At 43.0% G+C, this 27,017-nt stretch overlaps 1 protein-coding gene across 1 annotated transcript in view; it reads left to right on the forward strand.

Annotated features, from left to right (window-relative positions):
* Window positions 1-3,446: 3,446 nt before the first annotated feature.
* The window catches only part of LOC117744146 (adhesion G protein-coupled receptor A3), a 149,244-nt gene continuing 125,673 nt past the window's right edge, over window positions 3,447-27,017 (forward strand). Inside the window, exons 1-2 of the mRNA XM_034552273.1 lie at window positions 3,447-4,187; window positions 18,669-18,740. Of these exons, the coding sequence (XP_034408164.1) occupies window positions 3,967-4,187; window positions 18,669-18,740 (293 nt within the window). The 5' untranslated portion in view covers window positions 3,447-3,966. The remainder of the gene's footprint in view (window positions 4,188-18,668; window positions 18,741-27,017) is intronic.

The following is a 27,017-nucleotide window of genomic DNA, read 5'->3' on the forward strand; positions in this document are numbered from 1 at the left end:
AAAGACAGACAGTCGTGTCATGTGATCGGTACAATAATCTGGAGACTGAAAGTCGCAAGTGCCATGAGAGTTGGGTGATAATTGGTCGTGCATTAATTACTGCGAATCCATTGGTAAGGAAAGAAGGACATTAGAGCAGCTTTAAATGTCATTGTTTTTAGACAAATATAAAATAAGACCATTGTTTGTTTTTGCAATTTCATTCACTAAGCTTTAAAAAGAAGAAATCCCAAAATATTTAAATATTCTAGAAAGGCACATTTTAAGTTTTACTTCTGCTGAAATAAAGTGAAACCCAGAAAATAAGAATAGCATGAACTTTTATTTGTATTTTGTGAGGACAACTTTATCGTCAACTGGCTCTCTTCGGACTGAACCACTTTTACCGCTTCACCCCCTACAGATAACAACGGTATTAATGACTGCATCATTAAGAACTAAAAACCACCTGTCACGTTTGCCAAAAGCCAAAACAACAGCCCTCACCCTTCTTTCTTTCTTTTTCTTCACGCTACATCAAGCCCATGAAGCCAGAAGAAGTAATAAAAAAACACTGCAGGCCTTTATACCAAAAGTCATGTAATGATAATGAGAGTCTGCTATTCCGCGTAGCCCGACCTCCTCAAGTGGAGCAGGTACATATTTAGTGAGGACTGTGATTGCTGTCAGCCATGGCCTATTTGTCTCTGTCGCCGAGAAATAATGGAGAGCCGCGAACGCCAATGTGAGACGTGGGGGATACCCAAGGACACGCTCTGGCGGAGGAACACTGTTTGCGTTGCTCCAATGTGATTGTCTCCATTCCTTTAGCCGCTGCGCTAACCAGTCTCGATTTCTAGTTTTTTAACACCATCCGCTTTGGAGTCGTTTTAACGATCGTGTAACGTATTTTAGAATTGAAATAACGTTGTTTGCTCCAACTAGTAATCCTTTTCCGCGGGCTTCATTAAAGATGCATCCCTTCAGATGGTAACGCTCGGCTACGCTGGGGTGACTTCCTGCGACTTCCCGAAGGGGTCCGCCGGCGTAGATGTAAACATACATCTGTGTAAACAAACATGAGTGACAGTTGGACAAGTCTGGGGGGGGGGGCCATGAGAGCACAATAAGGAGAGGAAAGAAGGCCTTCGTATGCGGATGACCGCGGAGGGGAGGGAGGGGGGTGGGTGGACAGTTTGCTCCTGCAGGGAGAGAGTGTTCGCCTGGGGAGGGGGGCTTCTCGCGGGGTCAGTGGGAGCTGCTTCAAATCCTCCTTTGTGCTCTCCGGGCCCACGTTGCAGAGACAATGTGGATAATGAGGGAGGAATTTTTTTTGCGCACACACACACACACACACACACACACACACACACACACACACACAGGGAAAGCACCTCGCCCCGGCCCCCGCGGGGAGCCCAACCAGCCAGCTGTCTCAGCTTCTGTCTCCCCGGGGCAAGACACTTAATACGCGAGGTCCACCATCACTGGACATGATTGATGTCCCCGAATACAGTGAGTGGGCTGTTGGAATCTCCCCTCTCCAACAAGCGCGAGCCCTAACGTCTGGGTCAGCGACGGATTCCCGACTCTCCCCCTCCCTTTACTCGGTCGCTGCAAGAACATTGAGAGATTTTTCGTGAGAAAACATGGTTGAAATATTTTAAGGTTCCAGCTATAAAAAAAGCCAGCCGTTATTCATCTCCTTGAGTCCCGACCGTGTCCACCTGGTCACCTTCCAGCTCATATTCTTTATTTATTGCCTTCATTTAAATGAGCGTCAGGTTTACGAGCGTGTCCTGGCTTTGCTCGTAAAGTGTCTCAATGCCTGCAGCCAGTGGCATGCGGTTTTGACAGGCCCCGCTGCACGCTAGTTACTAGTTATGAATCACACACACACACAAGGGGGGCGGGGGGCGACACCAACAACAATAGAGTAATCTTAATTTAGGGAGCTTTTCTACTTTTGTGTTCTTTTCTTTTGTGTCTTTTGTTTCTGCTGCTTTTTTGTTGTAAGGCGTGGCGGCGGCATGGTCATGTTCTCAAGCACATTTTTCAGCCCAAACTAGCTGGTCAGAAAGGAAGACTGCGCACTGAAAGACAGTTTTCCTGTATCTGTGTCACGTGAGTTTCACCCGTAGACTGTGGCTAAGATGTGGATGGCTCTGGTAGCCGCAGCGACTTGTCAATCACTCTGAGTCTGCCCTAAAGCATACCTTGCTTTATGGCCTATTTGACTCTGAATGGATCATATTTTACGAAATAAACATTGTGCTGTATTGAAAAAAGACTTGAAACTATAGAGATTGAGACCATAAAGTCATGTTTACAATCTTTACTGAGGTAATAAATCAAGGGAGAAGTAGAGTTATTTTCTCATAGACTTCCATGCAATCAGACTTTTTTTGCAGCCAAAAGCGTCGCCCCCTGCTGTTCAGTAGAGAGAATTAATGGGGGGGAGGAGGTGAACATGACCTCGGCCAATTACTTATACCTTATCAAATATGTCATTCTTGCTACAGAGCATATTTGTCACAATACATTGCCTCGTCACGTGATGAAAAAGACACACACCAGCAACTTACACATTACCCAGCAGACATCATGGTGTACTTTCATATGACAAATATACCAAATAAGTTATTTACATCAATGAATAGCGTTTTCTGAATAATTTACAGTTTTTATAGTTTACGTATAAAGTTGTTATAGATCGTCACCCAACCATATATATATATATATATATATATATATATATATATATATATATATATATAAATAAAATGGCACTCCAATCTCTTACCAAGTACACTCAGTGAGTGAAGACTGATATGCAAGTGACTTCTTGGCAAGAGCTCTGCTTGTCTTGACGCCTCTACCAATGCATTGTGGACCTCGACACATTTACATAACGCTGTAAAACATATATTTTTGATTCATTCGTGTTCACTTCCCCGTCAGCTCACGTCATTCGCGTGAACTGCAAGCAACTGGAAATGAACCGGGACACAACTGTTAACAAATGGAGAGCATCACAGGAGAAGGACGCGCGTCATTCAGACGTCTTTCAGGATCATTTTCACTCTGCGTCCAGGCCACAGAGACGCAGCTGCCCCCGAGTAAATGAGGAGCAAAACAAACAGCAAACACTTTTTAAAATTAATTAGTTAAATTAATATTACGCGGTGTAAATGTTTGCGTTTCACCCCTGACACTGCGGTGTGTGTGTTGGGGTGGGGTGGGAGGGGAGGGGAGGGGGGAACCCTTTGGGAGAGTGGCTTTAAGTTACTAATTAGTCACTTAAAACTGGAATTATAAAATAAAAAGTGTTCTTTTGTTTTGATATCGTTTAGACAAACACACGCGAGTCTGTCAGGGCGCGGCGGGGAGGGACTCTGGCGGACACCAGTGCGCAACAAGTGGCCGGGCGCAAGAAGCGGATGATGGGAGGGCGTAAAGGCGGAGACCCCCTGACCAGCGTGCAGCGAGACCGGCTCCGCGGATGATCAGTTAGGACAGAACCACCCGCAGACGCATGTTTCACATGCGCCGCCGCTCAGGAAACGATGTGTCGCAGTAAAGTTTATCCGGACTTCGAAAGCGCGCCGTCGGAAGTTTCTCTTTCGTTATCCCTTCCACAGGAAAATGACTTTTTTTTATCTCGGAGCATGGAGGCGAATATGCAGCTCTCCTCCACACCCGGTGGTTAACTTTCCTCTCGGTGTTTAACCGCTGAAAGTTTCCAGCTGAACATTTTTCTTTCTTTTTTTGTCGGTGGAGGGTTGGAGGGGTGGCGGGGGGGACGCAGCAGGTGGGATTCGACCCGCGGCTCGATCACAGGCTGCAGCCGGGATGTGACGGAGGGCGAACGTGAAATGGTCCCGACTTGCCACAGCTGGGAGGATATCACCTGAAAAGAGGGTTTTCTTATGTATTTACATTTTTATTTATTTATTTAAATAGAATTAAAAAGAATTTCGCTCCACCATGAGAGTGCTGACTTTGCTGTGCCTCGCCGTCGGGCTATGGGAGTCGAGCCTGAGCAACAGGAACTGCCCGGATCTGACCGTTGACAGCTGTCACTGCTCTGCGGAGAGGACCAAGGAGCTGAGCCGGCAGCACGTCCGAAGGGTCAAGGTGGTGTGTGGCGACGTGGACCTGATGGACACGCTGCCGCCCAGCTTCTTGCCCAACAGAACCGTGTCCCTGTGAGTAGAGGCTTGATTCACTGCACCCTAACCCTTTATTGTTTCATTATTTTCTATTGAATCAGATTATTGGATCTGAACCTTGTTGGAAAACCATTTTTTGTTCAGAAAGCCTGAAGGGCCCCTGGAGATCCTTAAATCCCCACTTAGTGGTACTTGAACGAGAGGGCGGGAGCATTAACCGCTCTAAATTGATTCCACAAGGTTAAAGATCTCTGACACAAATCATCAGGACGTCTTTCTATCCAGGATAAATGGGTCCTCTTAGAGGTATTTCACACTAATCAAATAAATCAATAAGCCGCAACTTATAGTCCACAGAATGTTACGCTACAGAGACGTTATGGGTCCATATGTTGGCCATATAACATAAAATATGGCAATAATATTGAAAGCTAAACATAGGAGATAACTATTTAGTCAAGGAACAACATAACAAGCAGAACCTTTTACAATATTTAGATTGTTTCCAAATGAAAGACCATCATCAATCAAAATTCACAACATGATGGCTACCGATTCAATATAAATTGGTAATTATATCCTTTTGTCTATGAGACCTGAGACACTTTTTCATTTAACTGATAAGTCGGGAGAGGAAACAATTCTGGTAATTGATTTATCGTTCCAGTTGTTTTAATAAAGGAACGCTGGTCTCATCATTTTGAATGGAATAAGTTTGAGTTTCAGACTATTGCTCTGACAGAAATAAGAACAGACTCTCCCAGAATAGACCAAACAAGTTTTCCAAAAAGGGGATGCCATTTGCATTGTCTTTGCATTGTGTTCAAAGTTATTTAAGCATAGATCTTGCTTCGAGAAACCCTCCCTTAATATTCACCTGCGCCTCTCTTGTAGATGAAATAGCACTTCAAACACTCGAGGGGTTGATAACCCCCCCCCCCCCCCACCCCCCCTCCTTCTCACTCTCTCAGCAGGTGCACGGATCGACTGCTAGATTAATAGACCGCTTTATTCTTGGAAACTTGACGTCTTTCTTTTTCTCCACGAGGGGAAGTGAAACGTTTAGGCTCTCGACAAGTTCGCTCTGAGCTCTGACCATGGCTTATTCACATCTATACTTTGCTTACTGCAATTTGTCTGGAGTGGTGTTTGCTTCCGTGCTTTTTCTTTGTGTTCCTTTGTAAGTAGGGGAATGGTTAAAAAAAGGGTTTTGTTTTTACATCCATCAAGAGTGTGTGTTTGTGTGCGTGTTGGGGCTTCTGGAGCCCTAACAAAGATACATTTAGGAATATACAGTAGGGATTAACATAACTGCAAGGTGAGGCGTCTCTGTCTCTCCCCTTTTCTTTCTCCTTGTGTTCACTGTGCTCCGGCTGTTCTGGGATCAGCCCTCGTTCCTCGGTGTGATAAGACCCTCCGGCATAGCCCCGGCCAGCCAGGAAGCAGTTTTCCTGCGTTAGGAAATGTGACCTTTGTCAGACTGAGGTGGACTCCCCGTTCGCTCTTTTGTTTAGATGTGCTGTGCAAATAAACAGATGCATCAGGGGAAGTATGCACATACCGGTCCCCCACTCCCTCCGACAAATAACCCTTAAGCCTCCCCCGCGTGCTCTCTCCGTCTTCCCCCTGATGTCACCACCCTTGTCGAATTTGAGCTCCTCGCAGAGCTGCTCCCTCAACAACAGCTCTCTCGTTGAAGCGCGCCTACCCAGATCCAGATTGGGCTTTGTTGCTTTTATTTATTTTCTTATTGCATCTTTAACAGTTTTATGAGGAACGAAGCCGGCGATAATGCGGTGCCTTGCAAACGGCAAGAAAAACGCCAAGAAAAACAACTTCATAATCACGCAAAACAGCATTTGCGTACATAAGAACGCTGCGTGAGAGAGAGAGAGAGAGAGAGAGAGTGTCGGTGGCTCTTGATCCAACCGCCTGTTCTTTCCCCATCGTCCAGTTTCTGACAGAGGAATGGTTGCCTCTCAGCAGAGATTGAGCAGCTTAAGATTGTGGCCGCCACCTGTCTCAGGCAGCGTTCTAACAGGAGGACACCGCGCCTGTCCGGTGGGGTGGAGGGGAGTGGGCATGGAGAGGCAGGCACTAGAGGAATGAAGGGGAGTGACAGAAAGGATGCTGAGAAAAAAGCGAGGGATGGTTAAAAACATTCAACCGGATGGCCGAGCAGGAGGCTGATTGAGACGATGTGACTACCACTAACTGCACTGTAAAATGTAATAAGTTGCTTCAACATTTCTAAGTAAAGTAGCTCAATCATTTTAAGTTCTTAAAACTGAAAAAAACTGAGTTTAGGCAATTCATGTAATTGCAGTAAACATTAGTATAGTTAACTCAAAATTATTAATTAGTTTAACTTTAAAATGTAAATTCACACAACTTAAAGATATGAGTAAAGTTAACTTAAAATCTTTAATTATGTTGACAATAAATAGTCTCGTTCAGATAACTTATAGATCCAAGTTATATTAAGTAAGCAGTACTAATAAGAAAGAGTTATCTTTACTAGTCCAAGTGTCCACATTACTAGGAAATAATGAGGAAACCGATTGCCTTAAAATTCTCAAGTAAGCTGAACTATTATTCTCAAGTAAGCTGAACTACAACTACTATAAGCTGTTGAAACAAAGATAGAGAACAGTTATAATGGAAGACAACGTTTATTTATAAGAAAAACAAATGTATTTTTGAGTTTTTGTCCTCACACATTTTCTTAAGATCAAACAACGTGCTTAAAATGCTTGACGTGCTGCCAGATTAAGTTTTGGAACACAGACTATGATAAACACAGTTTTGGCATTTGCAAAATTCCACTACAAAAAGCCTGGCATGTCACATACCATGCACAGATGGACAGAAGCAATAGGTGTCATGTGTACAGATAAACAGCATTACAGAGTTACAACACATTCAATGAATATGACAGAATGTATGAACGGACCTCCACAATCTACTGTATATTGTAATAAGTTCGAAGAGTAGGCTCATGGCATGTGGAAGATTGTCATGGTCACCCATCACTACTGTTCCGTCCAAAACGATGGCAGTAGCTGTACTCCAGGTGCAGTGAGTGAGGAGAGGCCACAGTGTCTTCAGCATTCACTGTCAGGATCCCCATGGAGGTGTGGGACACATGTCCAGAAGGTCACCAAAGTCCTAACAACAACAATATCAGCATAAAAAACAAAATTACATATCAAATGTCACTTTGCATTTCTATGGTAGAACACACAATGGTTATATTTGTGCCTCACAGCAAAACAGGGCTCCACAAAATCAACGAATCGAATCATTGAAGAGACAGACACTAAGACGAAGCTACATTCTGATATTATTAGATCATCAAGTAAAAGAAGATGCTCCTCCAGAGTGAGAGCTTGGATTCATTCATTCATCATATAATTCACTGAATGGTTGCAAAAGCTAATAAAGAATATGGATTCTCACAAGGACTGGGGTATTTAAATATAAGGATGATATTTGAATGAAACAACAATAATAGCACAAATGTAAATACAACATAATGTAGAAGAGCCTGAGAACAACAGGTTGATGCAGTGGCATCAAACACTAAGTGAAATAGAAATGACAGCTTGTTAGCCCTGATCAGGATCCTTTGGTGTGTTTCCGTAAGGTCAAGTCGCAGCTTCACGCCATCCAAAACTCAAATACAGGAGGCTGATCAGGTTTGCGGCCTACCGTTTTCAGCTGTCACACCTGCACCTGTGATGATGTTAGGGAAAATTCTGTTGTTGTTTTTTGTTTTGTAACAGGAGATATTAGTAGAAGCCCTCTACTATCATGCAGACATGTGAAGGTGTACAGATACCCGTTTGAGTGTGATATGAGTTTTTTATTTTATTCTTGAAGGCATTTGGGTTTTGAATGGGGCGACTTGAGAGCTGCAACTGGACCCGACTGGAAAGACACGAGGTACCACCAAAAAGGGCCCCAATCAGGGATAAGATACTTCCCACTTCGTCATTCCGCCTCACAAAGAACGTCTTCAGTGGTCATGCGTATGCGTATTCGAGTCGAGCGCTGCCGAGTTTCTCCGAGCTTTGCAAATGGGTCCTCCTCACTCGTTGTTTTTAAGTAAAGGTTACTTAAGATGATAAGTTTAATAACTCACCAGAAAGTGTTCTTTACCAAGTTTCTTTAAGTATGGTCAACAAAGTAAGCAGACATGAGTTAAGCTCACTATTTTTTTTAAGTAAGGTCAGCAATTATATTTTACAGTGTGGTTGTTTGGGGAGGGGAGGAGGGCTTTGAGTGTCTTCTGCAGGCTCACTGTGCTCATAACCAAAAACGTATAAAGTCCTTCCCAAAAACTTATTTTAAGGTACTGCAGCCCTCACGCTGACCTGTTTGCATAATTTGCATATTATTCGGCCTACTAGCCGGTCGGGTTTGAACTGACTTTGACGCGGTTGTCGCAATTCCGGGAGTGCTAACATCCTGTGTCGCAATCAAAATTCATTTATTGCAACCTGAATCATTGTTCGGCCTTTGAAAAGAGCAGCTCAAACGCATGATACTCTGACAATAATGTCCCTTCAGTGAACATCAAGCAGAACAGACTAAAAGTATGTTATAGCAGCAATCAATAATACCTTTTGTTTTAAAGGGGAAGGGTCAAGAGATCCAGAGCGTGTGTTGCCTCCGCACGTCTCTCAACATGGCGACCACCGAGCCGGTGGCTTGCAGCTAGCGGTGCCGCCACCGGTGTTAACCTGACAGGGAGTGGAGGTGGAATAAAGAGCCTTTAACAGCTCATTACATGACTGAATGTATCAGGGCTCGCGGCGTGGAACTGGTTCTAAGAAGCTTTTGATGACTTTTCGGCTCCTTGTTTTGGTTTCGTGACCAGTGACTGTTCCAGGTTTAGGTTCTCACGCACTACTCTCATGATCCGTGTTTGTTGCGAAGAAGCTCCAATGGTTTATTCTAGCTGTTTTGTTGCCAAACTGGCAACAGGACAAGCGGTTAAATCAAAGACAGCAAAGGGCCTAAAATGACACACCGGTTATTTTTCTTCAGTACAGACAGTTATAGTGGTAAAAGGCTTATTCTTGCATTCAATATTCCTGGAGAGATGCAACGTTTCTGATTTAGGCTCACTCCAAAACCTTAAAGCTCCTCCAAAGCCTGTCCAGAAAAAAAGAGCCGAATCTGTGGGTGTTTGGCATTGAGTCCACAACAATCATCATCACCACTCCTTCTGAGACAGACAGGAGGGTCTGTTTGCGGTGCCTGAAGAGGATGGAGGCCGGCTCCAAACCACTACAAGCAGATGTTGGTCGCCATGCCGACGTCAAGAAAGACCCACATGAAGCATGGCTGTAAAACAGCGGCTGGTTGTACGTCACGTGCTGCGGCAGTCTGTTGGTGGGCAGTCTGTGGGCATCGAAGCGAACAAACAAAACACAATTCACTTTCTTTTCCTCTCAGCCTTCTTTCATCTTGTTGTTGTTTGGCTTTTTTATCGCTAAAAATATAATTCTGTGTATCCCCTCCCCACCCCCCCACCCCCTCTGTTATTCACTCCCTCTCTCTTATTTTCCCTTTCTGTTATTCCTCGGGGGCTATTTCCTCGTCTGTTAAAGGGCTGTTTGTGCTCTACCCTCCTCAGAGTTCTGAGTACTTGTGCATGAATATTTCATCGATGTGCACACACACACACACGTACACACACATATACACACACACACATCCTCCTGTGCATTACCTGGCATTACCTGGCCCTGAATGGTGTGTCACACGTGTACGTGGCTGTTCATCTGAAGAGTCGGCCATTGATTCACCCCTCTAATTGGCAGAAGGTGGGTGGGCATTATTTGTCAAGGTTTCCCCCGAGGTTTCTGTGGACATGTATTGATACATCAGTCAAGAGATTCTACTGCCTGAAAGGCTCTGGAACTACTGTTCACGTGGCGTGCTTTGGAGAAAACGGCAGGTCGGTTTTGCCCCGGGCACTGATGACTCGCTGAGTTCGTGACCACTGGGGAAGAGAGAGAGAGAGCGAGAGACAGGGAGTGAGAGAAAAGATAGGAGTCGGTAAATCGATCTGCAGCCTTGGAAAACCAAGAATGTGTCGAAACCCAGACTAAAAATATTAGGTAAAGATAAATACAACGTCTGCCAAGGAAACTGTGCTATCCCCCCCTCCTCCCCCACACCGCTGAGGAAATACTGACGTCACTTAAAGGGTCATAAATATGGGTGTAGTGGAGGGTAACTTACAACTTGTTGTCTCTCCCCTAATTTCCGACTCATTGTAAAACAAGGAGATTCAAACCCTGGTGTGTGTTGCAGCAGGGCGGGATCACAGGGGAGCTGCGATGGAAGCACATTCACTCTCCAGGCCTTTCTCAGTGTGTGTGTATCATGGTGTGGTTGAATCAGGGAAGGGTTGGGAAGGGGGGGGGGGTTATGTAGAGGTCTTAGCAAGTGCCAGCTCTTATCTCTAAAAATGCCACCTCACCTCATCCACATGCTGCTCATCACATGGTGGCGAGCTGAACACTTCGAGATGGCTCCAGCCGAGTGGGTCCAGGTATCGCCGGTTTGTCAGAGGCCCTAAGTTTGATGCTGTGTTCTAGACGTGTCAAAGGCCATCCGTTACATTTCAAAATGGGGTTTTCAGAAATTTTAAAATTGATTTAGTGTTTTAAAACCCCACAGATAATTACCAGCAGTTGTCCTCACGTTGCCGTCTCTCCTTGTTTCCCTTTTGGTGCCGTGATGAAATTCAGCAGCGCACATTGTAAAACGGCACCGTAAAGGTTGGTGGAGCCCCCCGATTATCGGAGCAACTATGTCTTTTAGCAATGCACTTCTATTTATGTCCTGAAACTAGGCAGAGTGTCTCAAGTGAAGTCATCTTACTCACTTGGCACCTCTGCAGATGTGCGATCATTTACCGTGTGCAGCGCTGTTAGTATGTTCATCTGTAGGTAACCCCTGGAGCAATATCTGTTTCCAATCCAACGTCAATGTTCACAGAAATAAAATATGTTATTGTGGTTAGCTGTGTCTAACTCGATCTTCTAAAATAACACAGGGTTTGGCTGTTTGAAGAGAGGTGGCTAGCAACCCTGAGGCCAGCAGATGCAAATGTTTGTAATAGTTCACATCGTGATCTTTACTCCACTTAGTCCTCACGGTTGGTGTGGTTGATGGCATTCTGTTCTCCCATAATAATGCAGTTGAATGTCTCTGAAAGCCGGGCTGGTTTCTGGAGCGGTGACTTCTCAGTTGGACCTCACAGAAAAATCCCAGCTGGAGCATGAAAGGAGAGCCAGAGCTCCTGTTTAGGGAAGAATTGTTATGAATCGCTCTCGCTGTGTTCAATGATCAATGACTTCTAGCCTTATAGCCCGTGGACTGAATCAAAGTGTGACTTCGGATTAATGAGATTTCACTATTAATATCTGTTAATACAAATTAAAATGAACAACAAAACCTGGAAAAGTAATTGAAAGCTCGTCTGAAATAAGAAAATACAAGTTAAATGTCCTGGTAACCTCTGACAACGCACTCCAAATCAAGTCTCACGAGAGCACATGGCGTTCCATACCATTGGCTGCTACCCACGTTGGTTGAATAATGTTAATTTGGTTTGTGTGTTTTGTTCTGACACTAAAGTTGAGGCTCTTGCAAAGGTTTAGCGCCGTATATACAGTATATATCCCTCACCAAGGGCGTAGGTTTGGTCTCAGCATTGGTAGGGACACTGCCTAACAGTAACAAATACAGTCTATATCCAAAATATATATAAACAGCTTTTACTAGATGTGTAGTGAAAAAAAACTAAATAAATTAGAAAATGTTAAATCTATCATCATTTTAATTAGACTGAGCCTTGCCTCCTGCTGTGTTTTAGCCATTGCACGTAGTAGTTGTGTGTGAATAGGTGTTTTCTCCAATGCATTTGTTGTTACAGCATGATGGTTTACTTTACTCGCTATTAAAGCTTTCAATGGCATTTTTTCAGTTACTAAAACCATTTAAGCAGAAGGCTTGGTCATTCTTTTTTTCCAGAGTTGTCTTTTTGATGGTAATGCTTGGACACACTCAAAACAAAGTACCTTTTTCAATGCAGGGCTATATACAGATACTGACTTTACCACTTGGCCTGAAACCGTAACTTCTTGTGCTGAAGTTGCTGTACTCTGATGAATTTAAGGTCAGGATGGTATGGTTCACTCCTCATGAGTACGTCACTCTCGCTTTTGCGGCGAGTCTTCCGTGCGTCATCATTGGCAGCAATGGATTTGAGAGTTTGAAAGCTCCCTTATATGATGTGTGTGCTGGCACCTCACGGGAGGTGTGATTGGCCTCATTAAATACATTTAGATATATAAAGGTGGGTGTAAACCAGATTTCCAGAGTAAGGAGCAAATAGAATATGGCAAAATAGTTTGGGAAAGGGAAGTCGTCAAATTGTTTGTATTGTCCGACCAACAGCCAACGCAGTCATTAAAGAGCATGACACGCTGGAATAATTTTTCTTTTTTACTTGAAAAAGGACTTCAATGATGATATTGTCTTGACATAAGAAGTCTTTAAATGTGCCTCATGTTTGACTTTCGAATGTTTATCTACCCAACTGCATGAACTTTGCAACCTTGTCATTTTGAGCTCACAAAAAAAAGAAGCCTAATTCACACGAATGCGCCACATGGGAGGACTGTGAAAGTGCAAACCCTGTGGTCGAGGATGTACCAGCCTCTGGCTGTTGGCCGGCCGCTGACACACAGCGAGCAAATGACATGAACCATTTGCTGCTGCCCGCAGAGACAATACTGAGTCGGTGCGCACTACTCCCTCCGATAGAGAGCAGCTTCATGCGTCGAGGACATAATTGATAATGTAAATAGAGATTTGGACAGACGCTCCACAAGTCTGTCCTGGGCTGTTTACACAATGTTTAATTCTGTTTTTCCTGTGATTTCCTGGACGTTACGCAGAAGCCTGAGATAGGCACGCAGAGGTCGGCAAGCAGACCCCCACAGACACACACACACACACACACACATGCACAGGACACGCTTGAATTTGCACAAACAGAGGCCCCCTGTCCCTGAGTGGGACGTCCGTCCGCAGAGGGAGGTGTAGCGTTCCGGAGGGAACAGAAGGGGAGGCCCGGGACAAAACACAGTGACAGCCTTGGTATCTCATGATCTTAGTGTTCGACTACCTTTGCTTTGTCACACCGTCTACATGTGGCTTTAAATAAATGAGCTCTGCACTGGAAACTACAGGATGAACTCCACCGCGCCTCTGAAACCGACAGAATTTTTCAATAAATTTGTGTGTGAAACATTGTGAAGATTGACCCGTTTGTTTGGCCGAGCAATTTCTCCTGTCGACTCCATGCCGGCTCATGTTGGCTGCAATTCTTCTGTCCCCGGAGCGATTTGCGTCGAGGCAAATCCGAACGGACAGAAACCCCAGAAATATATCGACGTCTGGATCGGCAACAACAAAAGTCCATAAGAATAGTGCTTACGCTCTAAATGGCTGCCTGTAAATTCCCGGGTCCATTCTCACTCCATTGTCATGCAACTCTTTTGGGCTTTGGGGAGTTTGCAGTCCAGCATCTCCTTTTTTTTGCATATTATCCAGCTAAAGAATCATATTACAACGGTTTGTATAACATCTTAAAAATAGTTATTTTTCCGATTAAAAAAACAACAACCTCGATTTATAGAACACTTCTCTTTAGGGAAAGATTGTGGTTTGGGTAAAAACACTTACTTGGCGAGGCTTAGGGAAAGGGGTTTGGGTTAAAATAAGTACTATTTCCTGCGTGACTTGCGCTGTTTGTACCTTACGCTGTTAAATAGGCACATTTCAGAGCAGAAGTATTTGCGTAGGTTACGTCACAAAAAATAAGTCAATGTAAACTTCTGGGTGAGGGTCCCGTGTTGGTTTGACCCATCCATCCACCCCACGCAGACCACGTCGCTCTTCTACGTGCAGCCCTGCACTTCCTGGCTCACAGTTACAGTGGTTATACTAATTATTGTGCATTACGTTTTGCAGTACACAGTACAAACACTGAGTGAGAACAGCCGGATCCAGTAGTTAGCTATCATGTTCTTATTTAATACACTGTTTAACCTTTTTTCTACAAAGACATCACACAAGTCCAGTGAAGACAGATTTACAACTAATCTACTGAGCCTTAGCTCACTCCAGCTCCAAGATTTCACTCCTCCTCCGTTGGCTTAAATGAAAAGAAAGACAGAATAAATTTGTTTGCACATTTTGAGTGGTAAGTTTTGTCCCTATTATCACTGTGATAATAGGGACATAGTGAGAGAAGCCCCCAGCTGGACAGGCGTAGCAACAGTAACTAAGGGACACAGGGCTCAGTGATCAGCCAATAGTCTCCTCTGATACCACTGTGTGTATCTCCTGTGTATCTAGTTGTATTGTGACAGATGTGGCCACCAGTTCTCTGTAAATAAGTCTTATCCTGATGTAATGGAGACGTGATATTCTCAGATGTTTGCTTTTAAGGGTAAACCCAGATGTAAACACAGTCTTGGATGTTGACACGAATATGCTGAAAAGTTTGTGTCCGTCCTGACCTTTTGGCTGAGAGGGGATTTCCTCATCTCAGTCCGACTTGTTGTGCCAAGACAACTGCTATTGCTCTGGGGAGAGATGTGTACTTTCCCCAGAGACTATCAGCATCAAGCTTGTTAAAGTAAGAAAATACACTGGCGCAAATGCAAAATGTGCGAGGCTGTGTCCAGAAGGACCTGACCTTGTGTGAGTGCGTGTGTGGTCATGTGCTGGCAGGAGGTACGCAACATCAGGCATGCAAAGAAGCGCTCCTGCCAGCAGATTGCAGGGGCGTGCACAGATGCAGAGCGTCTCACGGACACACCGCAGCCCTGCAGCGCATGATTTAAGAGCCGACCGAAGCAATCAATATCTGAGCAGATATGAAATCTAGAAACGCCGTCCGAGGTGTATTTCAAATGATGCGAATCTGGGCTGCAGAATAAGCGCAATATAAATCATTAGCCGCTCGTCCTTTTGCACTGCAGCTTATGGCTTGTGTGCGTGTGTGTGTGTGTGTGTGTGTGTGTGAGACGAGGGAAGGCAGAATTTTGCCAAGTTAAACTTTTCAACAACAAATACAAGACCAATAGTTGTGGATTTCAAAAGTTTGATATCTGCTCAATGTTTGTTCTTGATGTTTGGAAACTCTTTCAAAATGTTTAGTTTTGCTACTATTAATACTACTACTACTACAACTACTATTACTACTACGAGTAGTACATTAAAAAGATATACTACTTTCATACAAGCCTTCAGTAAATGTGTGAAAGCCCCTGAACGGTTTCATATAAAGCATGTGAATGTTCCTGACTATTTAGTCAGCAGACCTACATTAATGGATGTTTTTGACGGTGCAACCATTTCACTAAAATATTACCACCATACGAAGTTGAGATGGTGAACGCGTTCTTAAACAGTTGCCTATCACACACCAGGGAGACGCAGAGCAACACAAGCATGCATTTGAACGAGTGTTGTTGGCTACACAACAAGGGAAAATCCGCTGTTCGTTCTCCTTTTAGCTGCGTTTTATTCTGGACCAGCTCTTTAGTTGCGAAGTTCCCCGTTTGTTTCCAGCGAGTCGCTAACTTTGTCTGTGTGCTGTTTGATGCTGGGCCACGTGCAGTGGGTTTAGTAGCTTCTTTGAATGAAAACAATTACGTTCCAGTATAAAAAGATGCTAAAACCGAAGGGGAGTTCGTTACAATTCTCTGGGTTTGTCGCGACAAGCGACCCCTTTCTCTTTACCCGTAGTCAACTAACCCATTGTTAATTCAAAAATATTGATTAGTGCAGCTTGACGTTTAGATTTTGGAAGCAGCTTTGATTTGCTTCTGAGAACAGGCAGAATATTTAGTTTAGCTGCAGGGATAGCGGAGCACTTTCTCCAACAGACTGCTTCAGCGCCGCTGTCACAAGGACAGATTTCTGTCAACATTCCTGCCAACTGCAATTAGACTTTATAATAAATCACCTCTGGCCAGATCCTCCTCAAATTGAAATTGAACAACCTCAATAAACCTTGCAGTGCTTTCACTGTACATACCTTATATACATTGTATACACCTTATACTTTGCATTTTTTCATTTTCTTTATTATTTAATTAAAATGTATTTATTGTATTGTATATATTGTGCATTTTGTCATACTTAATATTAATATTAATATTTTATGTTTAGTCCTTGTTTGCTGCTGCTACAACCAAATTTCCCTGGATGAATAAAGTATCTATCTATCTATCTATCTATCTATCTATCTATCTATCTATCTATCTATCTATCTATCTATCTATCTATCTATCTATCTATCTATCTGTCTACTATCTGTCTATCTATCTATCTATCTATCTATCTATCTATTATCTATGACCCAGCAGTAGAATGAATGGCCCCAGGAATGACATGATTTAACAATAAAAAACTAAAATATATTGTAGTATAAAGAACATTTTACAAAGGGTTTTTTCATTTATATATTTTTCTCTTCATTGTCACATAGGCAAAAAAACTAAACATAAAATGAAGGCCATTTTACTTCGTAAAAAGCAACCCCACAACTGTCAACCCATTTCGACTGGAAACAATGTTTTATTTAAAGAAAACGGCACAGACGGAAATCTCTTGAGAGAAACTGGTCCAACTTCGGGCAGAAAATATTGTGTCCATGGAGGACCCCATCACCAGTAGTGTGAGTCCAACTGAGAACATGAATGTCATAGTCTGTGAAGTGGAATCTAACTTCATTCCTTATTTTTATGTCCTTCAGTTTAAAACAAATCGTATTTATTATTTTTTGGAACGGTTACACAAACATGTCCTCATCCTCATGTGGTGTGATTCACTACCTGTAATGGCCAAACACGGCGGACGTTATTAGTAGACTTGGTCCAGCGTCTGAAATGTCTCTTTTGCACTCGAGCAACAGGTAACAAGCGGGCCTTCTGTGCTCTAACAAGTCACCGTGGGACCATGACACCAGACTCTACTGTATGCTCTGCACTGTGTGTGTTTGTTAGTGCTGTGAAGGACTGTTTTTTTAATTTTCTAAATCATTGTAGGTACGAGAATCTAAATCATTCACGTACCTACACGTTTTTTTTTAGTTAGGCTCAAGTTAACCAGCTGAGATTTAAGGCTGGTTAAGGAATATATACCACTGTTTCAACAGAAAGACCTCAGGGGAATAGAAATATCGCTGTGTTTTTACGTGATTGTATTCTTGTCTGTGTTTTCACTCTGGTGCGCTTTGAGGGAAAGCTCAAGGCCCAATGTGCTGAATAATGGGACATGACTTGTGTGTATGTGTATGTGTGTGTGTGTGTGTGTGTGTGTGTGTATGTGTATGTGTGTGTGTGTGTGTGTGTATTTGCCCACCAGTAACGCACTCAGCAGGAAGTCCCTTGCAAGCACTTTTTCTTTCTCGCTAGACAAATGCATCACTCGAGGGACATGTGGTTTTTACACTTCAGCCCGGACATAATTCAACAAAAAAGAAAAGAAAAAAGGAAACACAGCGACGTCTGCCGCTGAAATAATAATAATCGCCTCTGAATATGTATTCATCACGTCAAGATCCCTGTGGTGCGTTTCATTGATTTGTTTGCTGTTGTTATGTGAGCAAGCGGATGATTGAATTTTGCTGAACCGGCATTTAAAAAAATAAAAGTTGTTCAATTAGGCCGATATTTTGATGTGGAGGAGCGGAGGATGGGGGTGGTTTGGATCATTACCCATCTTGAGCACAGACGGCCATAAACAAGACAGAGACGTGGCCGGGATGAGTAATATACAACCGCAATCTCCTCCGATATAAATCTGCGATTTATGACCGACATATTGACAGTCAGAAGTGACATGAGAGGGCGGAGCTAAGAACAACCGAGCGCAGAATACATCTTTTCTATGCGACTGAAAAAGATTACGATTAATGTTATGAGGTGAAAACACACTGTGAAAGGCTTAAAGTTGTCAGTCGAAAACACAGGCAACTCAAAGACTGGACAACGCCATGGTAGTGACCTGTCAATCACAAGGTAGCCGCGCCATTAAACATACACTGCTTTATGGTCTATTTGCCTCGAAATGGACGGACCATCGTTTACAAAATGAACATCATGCTGTTTTGAAGAAGACGTGAAACTGGAGATGGAGACCATAAACATGTTTACAACGTTTATTGAGGGAATAAATCAAATGAGGAGTAGAGTCATTTAATCATAGACTTCTATACAACCAGACTTCTTTTTGCCCCTTGCTGGCCAGTAGAAAGAATGCAGCTTAAAGGCACTTAAGCATTGGCTTCGACCTCAAAACACACCTTGTTGCCCTACTGTTGTGATATTTACAAATGTGTGATATTTTACAAATGTTCTGCATCGCTCACCTCATCCTCTCTCTCCATCCACATCTTCTGCCCCTACACAGAAACCTGAGTAACAACAAGATCTCCCTGCTGAGGAACGGCTCCTTCTATGGCCTGGCTGCCCTGGAGAAACTGTGAGTACTTAAATCAAGCTCTCTTTTACTGTTTTGTCTTCCACAGAGATAGCTGTCGTATCGCTCCGCAGCAAGGGAAAAGGCAACAAAAGGGGGGACATGGTGGGAATTAGGAGATCTTTGTCGGCAGAAAGCTTGCAAGTACTTTTTTCCACCTTACAGCCCTTGTGCTTAACCTCAATTGCCACAGTAAGAGTCCTAAAAGGGGTAGTAATATATAGCATCAGATAGAGGGCTAATGCAATGCGACAAATGGACAGACTGCCGATGAGTCCCCACATCACATACGATATCTTCGGGGGTCTTTTATGCGCGCAGACTGATGATCAGTTCCATGATGGCTGTCTACCCCCTCCCCCCCACCCTCCGAAGCTATTGATTGCCTTCGTCCAGCCGCGGTGATGATCAGCGCCTCGCTACCTGATGGCGATGCTGACATTGGCTGATGATGAGGAAATCAGCGAGTGGCTACATAGAGGATGGCTTAGTAACTCTCACTACCTCTCAGTCAATCACCCTCAGATGTACATAGAAGCAGCCACCCTCCTACCTCCTCCCCACTGCCTGACAGTTGAATTTAGATTGTAATGTCAGAGGAGTCATTCTGCCACCTCTACCTTTCCTTTTTTTGGGCGGCTGTGTTGCCGGTTGACCTATGTGTCTCCCGAGGCCTTATTAGTGCCATTAGACCGCTCTGCCATCGTCCCTCGGGCTCCAGAGGTGATGGAGAGATGATTGCGAGGCTTTCAAGGACATCAGCCAAAGGTCTGGTCGAGGCTGACCTTATGGAGCAGCGTTTGGCGAGCCACCTTCCTCTCCGTTCACCTGCCTCCCTCTCCGGGTGCGGCCTGTCCATCCGCATGCAGGCATTTGGGGTCTGACGCCAGCAGTGGATGCCAAGCCAGGTAGCAAAGCCAGTTAGCCTCAGCGAGGTCCCAGCTGCTCCCTTATGCTGACATGCCTGCCCGGCCGGCCTGCCTAACTGGACTTGATGTGAATTGTCATTGATTGACAAGCTTAATAACGTGTGTCTGCACCACGTGCTTGAAAACGCATCCATAATTTTTCTTTTTATTGAATGAAATTTAAAGTTAATTGTCTTAAAAATCATATTTTTGTTTAAATTTTCAATCAAGGAATTAAACCCTCTGACAAAAAACAGAAAAAAAAGAAAACGGTATCGGTTGCTGCTGCAGGACTGTCATAAGCCTGTCCATTTATTTCATTTGGCCCTAATGTAAATGTAATGTAATTATTGTATGGGCTACCTGGATGTTTACCTACTCCTTACTCGTCACCGCAGTCTTCCACAAGCTTCTACCCGGACAGCTTTGCGCACTAATAATCGTCATGTTCGTTGTATACGTTCATTATTACATTTTGTGGCAGTGGCTTTGCAGGGAGGCCTGAAGAGACAGAGTCTGTGTTGCCGGCTTGGCGACTTTCTGGCTAGACTTTGCAACTTTTTGAGCTAATGCTGCTACCTATTGTCGGGCTGGCTTTTGGCTTTTTGGGTTGGATATATATATATATATATATATATATTTTAAAATAGCGCACTCTTGGTAGTTTCTCAAGATTAACAACCCCAGCTTTAAATTCCACAACCTATTTTCTCATTCACTACTGATGGTATCGAGCCATGCAGATCATGTCAGTCTAATTTGTCCTGGCTTTGGGACATGCTCCTGCTTCCACCCCAATACATGAGAGGTGATAGGGATTTCATTGCTAGAGATCTAGTATGTTTAAATAGCACAAAGGGAAATGACTCTTTTGTTCTTGTATTTGGGTTTACCAACGCTGTACAGAAGGTGTACATGATGTTAAACATAATGATATTGCAATATATATATATTTACTATTACAACTTATCAATGATCACTAGGTTCTCCATCCTATAACGTACCATCACCATCGTCATGCAATCAAGTCAAAATCCCTTTCAGCAATGTTATTCATCATAATGTTCACAAGCGCATCAAAAATGCATTTGTTTGATGAGGCGAGTAGAAATAATGGAAAATAAATGAAATGATAACATCTGTGTCATTATTTACTGCTGCTGCACGTTTCCCGTCCAAACTACTAAAACTACCAAAAACTAAAATACAACTTCATGATTATTTAACATAGTACAACTGGCATTCTATGTTCTTTAGCAGAGAAGCTATCTGATAAGGGTTTGGTGCAATTGTTTGCCTCTTGGAAGTTTTGAAATCCAGCCTCCAATCGCAGTGTCTTTTTAGAGACTTTGTAAAATATATGTTTTCTGTGATTTTTACATTTTGTTATCCACTATTGAAAACCGTTATTGTTGTTGTTAGCCTTATCAGAGGCCGTGTTCCTACTTAATCAGAGGACTAATTGCTCAGAAATTCAGTTTGTTATATACCTTGTCGGCTTCAGACACCATCGAAAATGTAAAGATGAGGATTGTCAGACCGTCTTGGCGGTCCTAGCGTTAATGAAGGGTCCCTGTATGTTGGAAGATGGCCCGGATCCCCCCATATGGACACAGGCCCATTGCCATCAGCCAAATTGTGTCCCACGGGAGCAAAGCGGGAACAAAGCCCGTCACTGTTCTCCGGTCAGCGCCCTGAATGTAGCTTTAGACTCTTCATCCTTGGTTCCCATCGCACAAGTTTGTGAACCGGATGACACTGGCACATATTCTTTTTTGTGGTGCAATTACGTTGTCGTCGATCGAAAATACATTTGGTTGAAGAGTATTTCTTTGCCGACATACCTCTACATCTGCAAGGAGCCGCACCATGTAGACTGATAGAGTCGGTCAAACAAGTCTTCTTAATTACACACTTTTCACACTCAGGATATAAGCATATGCAGTTGTATTTGATTCATTTTGGTGTTATGTCATTTTACACATTCAAATAAAAACTACAGCTCCGAATTATTCATTGATATAACTTGATTGGCCGATGTACGTACTGCTATAAGCACACTCCTATACAAATGTATACGAGTGTCTTTACAGTAGTGGTTATTTTTATTGGACGTGGATTTATTCTTAGTCTTAAATGATTTTTTATGGAGTGAAGCGGGTCTATATATATATATATATATATATATATATTTTTTTTTTTTTTTCTGTCTATTTGACTAAACGTTATTTATCCAGCCGGAGGAATTTCCTGAACAGACTGAGTGGACCTTTGGCTCGGGAAGAGACGGCATCAGAATTCGGAACGCCATCTGCAATGGCTCATTCTGAAAAGCAGATGTCAGAGGTGCGAGTGCTGCGTTGTCCGTTTAAAAAAGTTTCGCCACTCCGGTTGTTCCTATCAGCTGGATGTTGGACATTTCGTCCATCTTTCCTGGTGAACGCATCTCCTCGGGAGGTGATTGATGAGGCCGAAGTGAACCCACTGGAAGATGTGTCCTCTGGCCTGTTGGGCGTGAGAATGTGACGGACCGACTCTGAGAGCAGGGTGCCGGTGGGAAAAGGTCACGTGACCATAAACCAGAATTGACCTTGAGGACATCCTCAGCGGAGTTTATTAACAGGGACGGCAGGAAAAATTAGACTATTATTGACCCGGGGGAATCAATAGCACCAGGAGATCCCTCAATCTAAATTAGTGGTGCGATGTGGTGCGATTTTTGGGTTTAATTCAAGGATTCTGTTGCAGTATTGTGGTTTGTTTTTTCGTTTGTTCTCGAATAAGAAGCTTTTTCCAAAAGCCTGTTTTTAATCCCAAAGGGTTAAAAGAACTACACAAAAATACCAAAAATAAAAACCAATTGCCTACCCAATTACTTTGATATATATTTTGATTGTGCTTCAGCATATACTGTACATGCCCCACTGTTGTGTCTCTAGTGGGGCAATATGGTACTACACACTTATTAAGATATGATGGTGCATCACCAATCAAGGCTTTGTAGGTGAGGAGAAGGATTTAAATGTGATTCTTGATTTTACAGGGAGCCAGTGCAGAGCAGCTAATACAGGAATAATGTGATCTCTTTTGTGAGGATATAAGCTGCAGCATTCTCGATCAACTGGAGGGACTTAAGAGACTTATTAGAGCAGCCTGATAATAAGGAATTCTAGTAATATAGTCTTAAGTAACAAACGCGTGAACCTGTTTTTCTGCATCTTTTTGAGACAAGATGTGCCTGATTTTTTAAATGTTACGTAGATGAAAATAAACAGTATCATCTGCATAACAATGACATTTTATGGAGTGTTTCCTGATAATATTGCCCAAAGGAAGCATATATAAGGTAAATAAAATTGGTCCAAGCACAGAACCTTGTGGAACTCCGTGATTAACGTTGGTGGTCATCAAGGCTTCAGTTTACAAATACAAATTGTGATCGACCTGATAAATAGGATTTAAACAAACTTAGTGAGGTACCTGAAATGCCAATCGACTGATCTAATCTCTGTAATAGGATGTCATTGTCAATGGTCGAATGCAGTATCTAGATATCCCTTTGCTGAGTAAAAGCCTGGCTGTCTTTTTTTTATTGATTTTTAATCTGTTTACTTGAGAGGACTTGAAGTAAGATAAAGCCTTAAATGGATCAAAGCGCAGTCTTGAAATATGAATGCTTTTATTGTTATTTCACAGGAGAGCGTTGCTGGGTCACAGTCAAGGCCAAAACATGTGAGCAGCATGGGTGTGACCGGTTTACTGACCAAGTGTAGAGAGACACAGGACAGATTATTCTTCTTTGTCTCCCCTGCGTTTAATTCTCTGGGCTGTTTATCACAGATTGTCTCCTACAGTTTAAAAAAACAACCCAAAAAGAAAAAGTAAAAACAAGTAGCAGATGGATGCTGGAAACCTGGTAGTTTAACAAAAAGACTTATAATATTTATTGGGGAGCATTGGAAGTTATCTCTTGTTTTGTTTTTCTTATACTATTTAAAAAAATAGCAAGAGAGCAAGAGGCCGCGCATCAAAAACATCTCTTGGAAGAATTCGCCTCACACTCTTTTTGAACTTTTGCTTTGTTCTGGTACTGGTGATGAAAACAGTAGTTCCAAAATAGGACACAGTTGCTGTGCTGTTAACCTTCTTCACAGTTCAGGGTCTCACAGAGCTCCCCCACCCCTTCCATCTGTTGTTAAATTGCTCCTGTTCATTTCATGTTTTAATTTTGCACGTTGGCTGAAGTAAAGTCGTCTCTACAAAAGCGGTTCGCTTTTTTTTTTGTTCACTCCTTTCTCTTATTGCTGAAATCTTAGAAAATTGCTCCAAATATCCCATAAGCACTGCTCACTAGGAATACTCCAGTTGTGTTGAGAAATGTTAATCATCGTGCCTACCGGGTTCAGGCTATGGAGACGTTTAAGTGGCAAAGGTCCCATGTAGACCGTACACATGTAGGCAAAAAATGACCAGCTTTTACATGGACTTGCATTGACTGTTTCAAACCTGCTATTTGGGCTGAATATCTAGCCAAGAAGGTTGAATTATGAATCTATGCCTTTAGGCCTTACTTTAGGTAAGATTTCGACAATGCAAACACACACAGCAAAAAAGCTATTTGATGCTCTGGCAGCGGTAGCTACAAGCCTGACACTATACGTGTTTGCTTTAATTCAGAGTTTGTGGCCAGCCCAACTGACCCATGAATATTTAACATGTGAATAAATGGTTTTAATAAACAGATTCTGCATTAGCATCATGGTCGGTGCCAATATATGTTACACTTAGGCTTGTTCATGACAGAGTCAATTAGAGTCTTTTACAGTGTGGAATGAAAGGAAAAGGATTTGCTGCATACTTTTCAGTTGCATTGCTGGTAAAGAAAATGTATAAAATATGAATACTCTATCTGCCTCTAACTTAGTATCGGCACTCAGGCTGCAAGTATTATTTTCATTCAGTTGATCTCTGAATTTGATTTTTAGTTCATGATTCAGTTTTTGAAAAGTCCACAAAGAGCTACACACACAAGAGTCTGCAGTCATGCTAACGCTAGCGGCACGGTCGGTGTGTCCTTATGACTAAATGCATGTATGTATGTATGTATGTATGCATATGTAAGTATGTATGTATGAAAAGTTAAGAAATCACAAAAGTTGATACTATTCATTCTGACGAGGTGGTGCTGAAGGTAAAGTCAAGGAAGTAATGTAGTCATTAAATGAATTTAAGTATGAACATCTTTTCAAGATATTTCACTTGATATATTAATTCGTTAACCTGCTGGTGGCAGATCACAAAGGTTGATGAATATGTGTAGAAAAGTCCATGGCGAGATATTTCACACAGAAAAAAGTCAACTTCACAGTGGTGCTAGAAGAAAAGCCAGATCACAAAAGAAGATTCATCCTCTGGTAACCACGAAATGCATATGTAAAATCCTATGGCAAATCCACCCAGTAGTTGTTGAGGACCCCCTTCCCAGACCAAAACAAATAATCATTCTTTTGTTTGGATGTAGTCTGTGTGAGTGTGTGTCCTCAATGCTCTGGCCTGGAAACAAGGTGCCTTCAAGTGCACACGTCTCGCTGGAGACACCGGCATGCCTCTGTGAGAAATATGATCCGAGTTGTGCTAATAAATGTGTGTCATCGCCTCATTTCATTAAGTGTGCGCATACAACAGAATACATCATGCGGCATCACTTTCCATTTGGACGAGTGCCCAAGTGGCCGCAGCACGGAGCAACAGCCTTATTTGCTTACGTTCTTCGTGTAGCGTTTGACCTTTTGTGAAATCAGATTTTGATAATTACATCAACATTGAGGTCTGTGTAATGAGAGTCGGCGTGATTAAGTTGTGTTTGCCGTCAAAAGAGAAAGCAGTGCTCTGTCTCCAGGCAGCGCCTGGAGATGTGTGTGTGTGTGGGTGGTCGGTGAGTGTGTTTTGGCTCGCGTTGTATGTATGTATGTGTGTGTGTGTGTGTGTGCGCGTGTGTGTGTGTGTGTGTGTGTGCGCGCTCTACATCAGTGTGACTGTGCAATTTGGTAATCATCCAGATTCAGGGAGGATTCTGCCCATTAGTGTCAAATAGTGAGCGGGCCGATATCCTCAGGGTTGCGCGGCTCAGGAGAAACTGAGCAGGCTAGAATATACAGTGCGGTTTAGATTAATTGGGAAGCCCTTCAGTGGCTTTCCAAACACCGACTGCAAAACGTCTGAGTTTTATACTGAGGGCTGCTCCTGCTCTTCAAACATTCAGTGCTGGGGGATGAGAAAATGGTTATTGTTTAAACATTAGCCTCATTTGAGCTGCTCCAGCTGTATCTACAGTGGATATGTAGGGCGAGTCTCCCCAAAGGTAGTTATCATTTGTTAGCGCGCACGCGCGCGTGTGTGTGTGTGTGTGTGCCTGCCATACAATCTGAAATACTGGCCAGGGCTTTTGTTTACCTCGACTGAAGAGAGAAGCAGGTCTTTGTTTGAGACAGACTATTATCAGAGGCAGTACTTAGATTTTACTTCCCCTGTTCTATTTTTAACACACTGAATTTAGAAGACTCCCTGTTGCTGTTTTCTCTTACTGCAAGTGCAGTGCTTTTTTAATTGTATTTATTTAGCATTAAAAGCCTAAGGTGGCAGAAAATCCTCTCTTCTTTACGAAGGGCCTTCATTGTAAAACACTGGACGTGTGCCTGCACAGGAAGTGTGGACTTAACACTAAAATGTTGAAGTACAGAGTAATCCGATTGGGAGGAGCACAGTATTTCTCTCTGTTGGTGGAAACAATGCTGTGTCCGAAACTGTTCAGTCACTCCACCCTACTAGTGGGTTCTATGTCGAGAATTTTGTGAGTAATTAGCTAAATGAAAAAAACGAACACTTTCTGACAATACTTTACAACCTTCCAGATCAACAGGGGCTGGTGTACCATTCATAATGACTACATAAATGTTTACGATAAATATAAATTGTAAGTTATTTTTGTTAAGTTGCCTCTTGCTCTCTGAATGGATTTAAGTCCATTGTGTAAATTACTTAGTTTAGGATTTGATTCACTCCCACAGTCCAAACACTAGCAAAGCCGGTAAAGTAAAAGCTCTGAATGGCCCTGGAAGTGGTCATCTGTGTGTTGGACTCCTTGGCTCCTTGTGACCCTTAACGGGATGGATGGCAATACATCTGATTGGGTGTTAAAGCAGCTTATGTCCTAATGACTGAGAAGGAATATGGATCCCAGTCCAGTCGGGAACGGCAGTTCCATTTGTTTGTGTGTGTGCAGAGAAAGAGAGAGAAAGAGAGAGAGAGACAGAGAGAGAGACAGAGAGAGAGAAACCTCTGGAGCTCATCAGTGCGTCTCTTTCCTAAATGA

The sequence above is a fragment of the Cyclopterus lumpus genome, chromosome 15 (assembly GCF_009769545.1).
Source record: "Cyclopterus lumpus isolate fCycLum1 chromosome 15, fCycLum1.pri, whole genome shotgun sequence".
In the NCBI taxonomy this organism is placed as follows: Eukaryota; Metazoa; Chordata; class Actinopteri; order Perciformes; family Cyclopteridae; genus Cyclopterus; species Cyclopterus lumpus.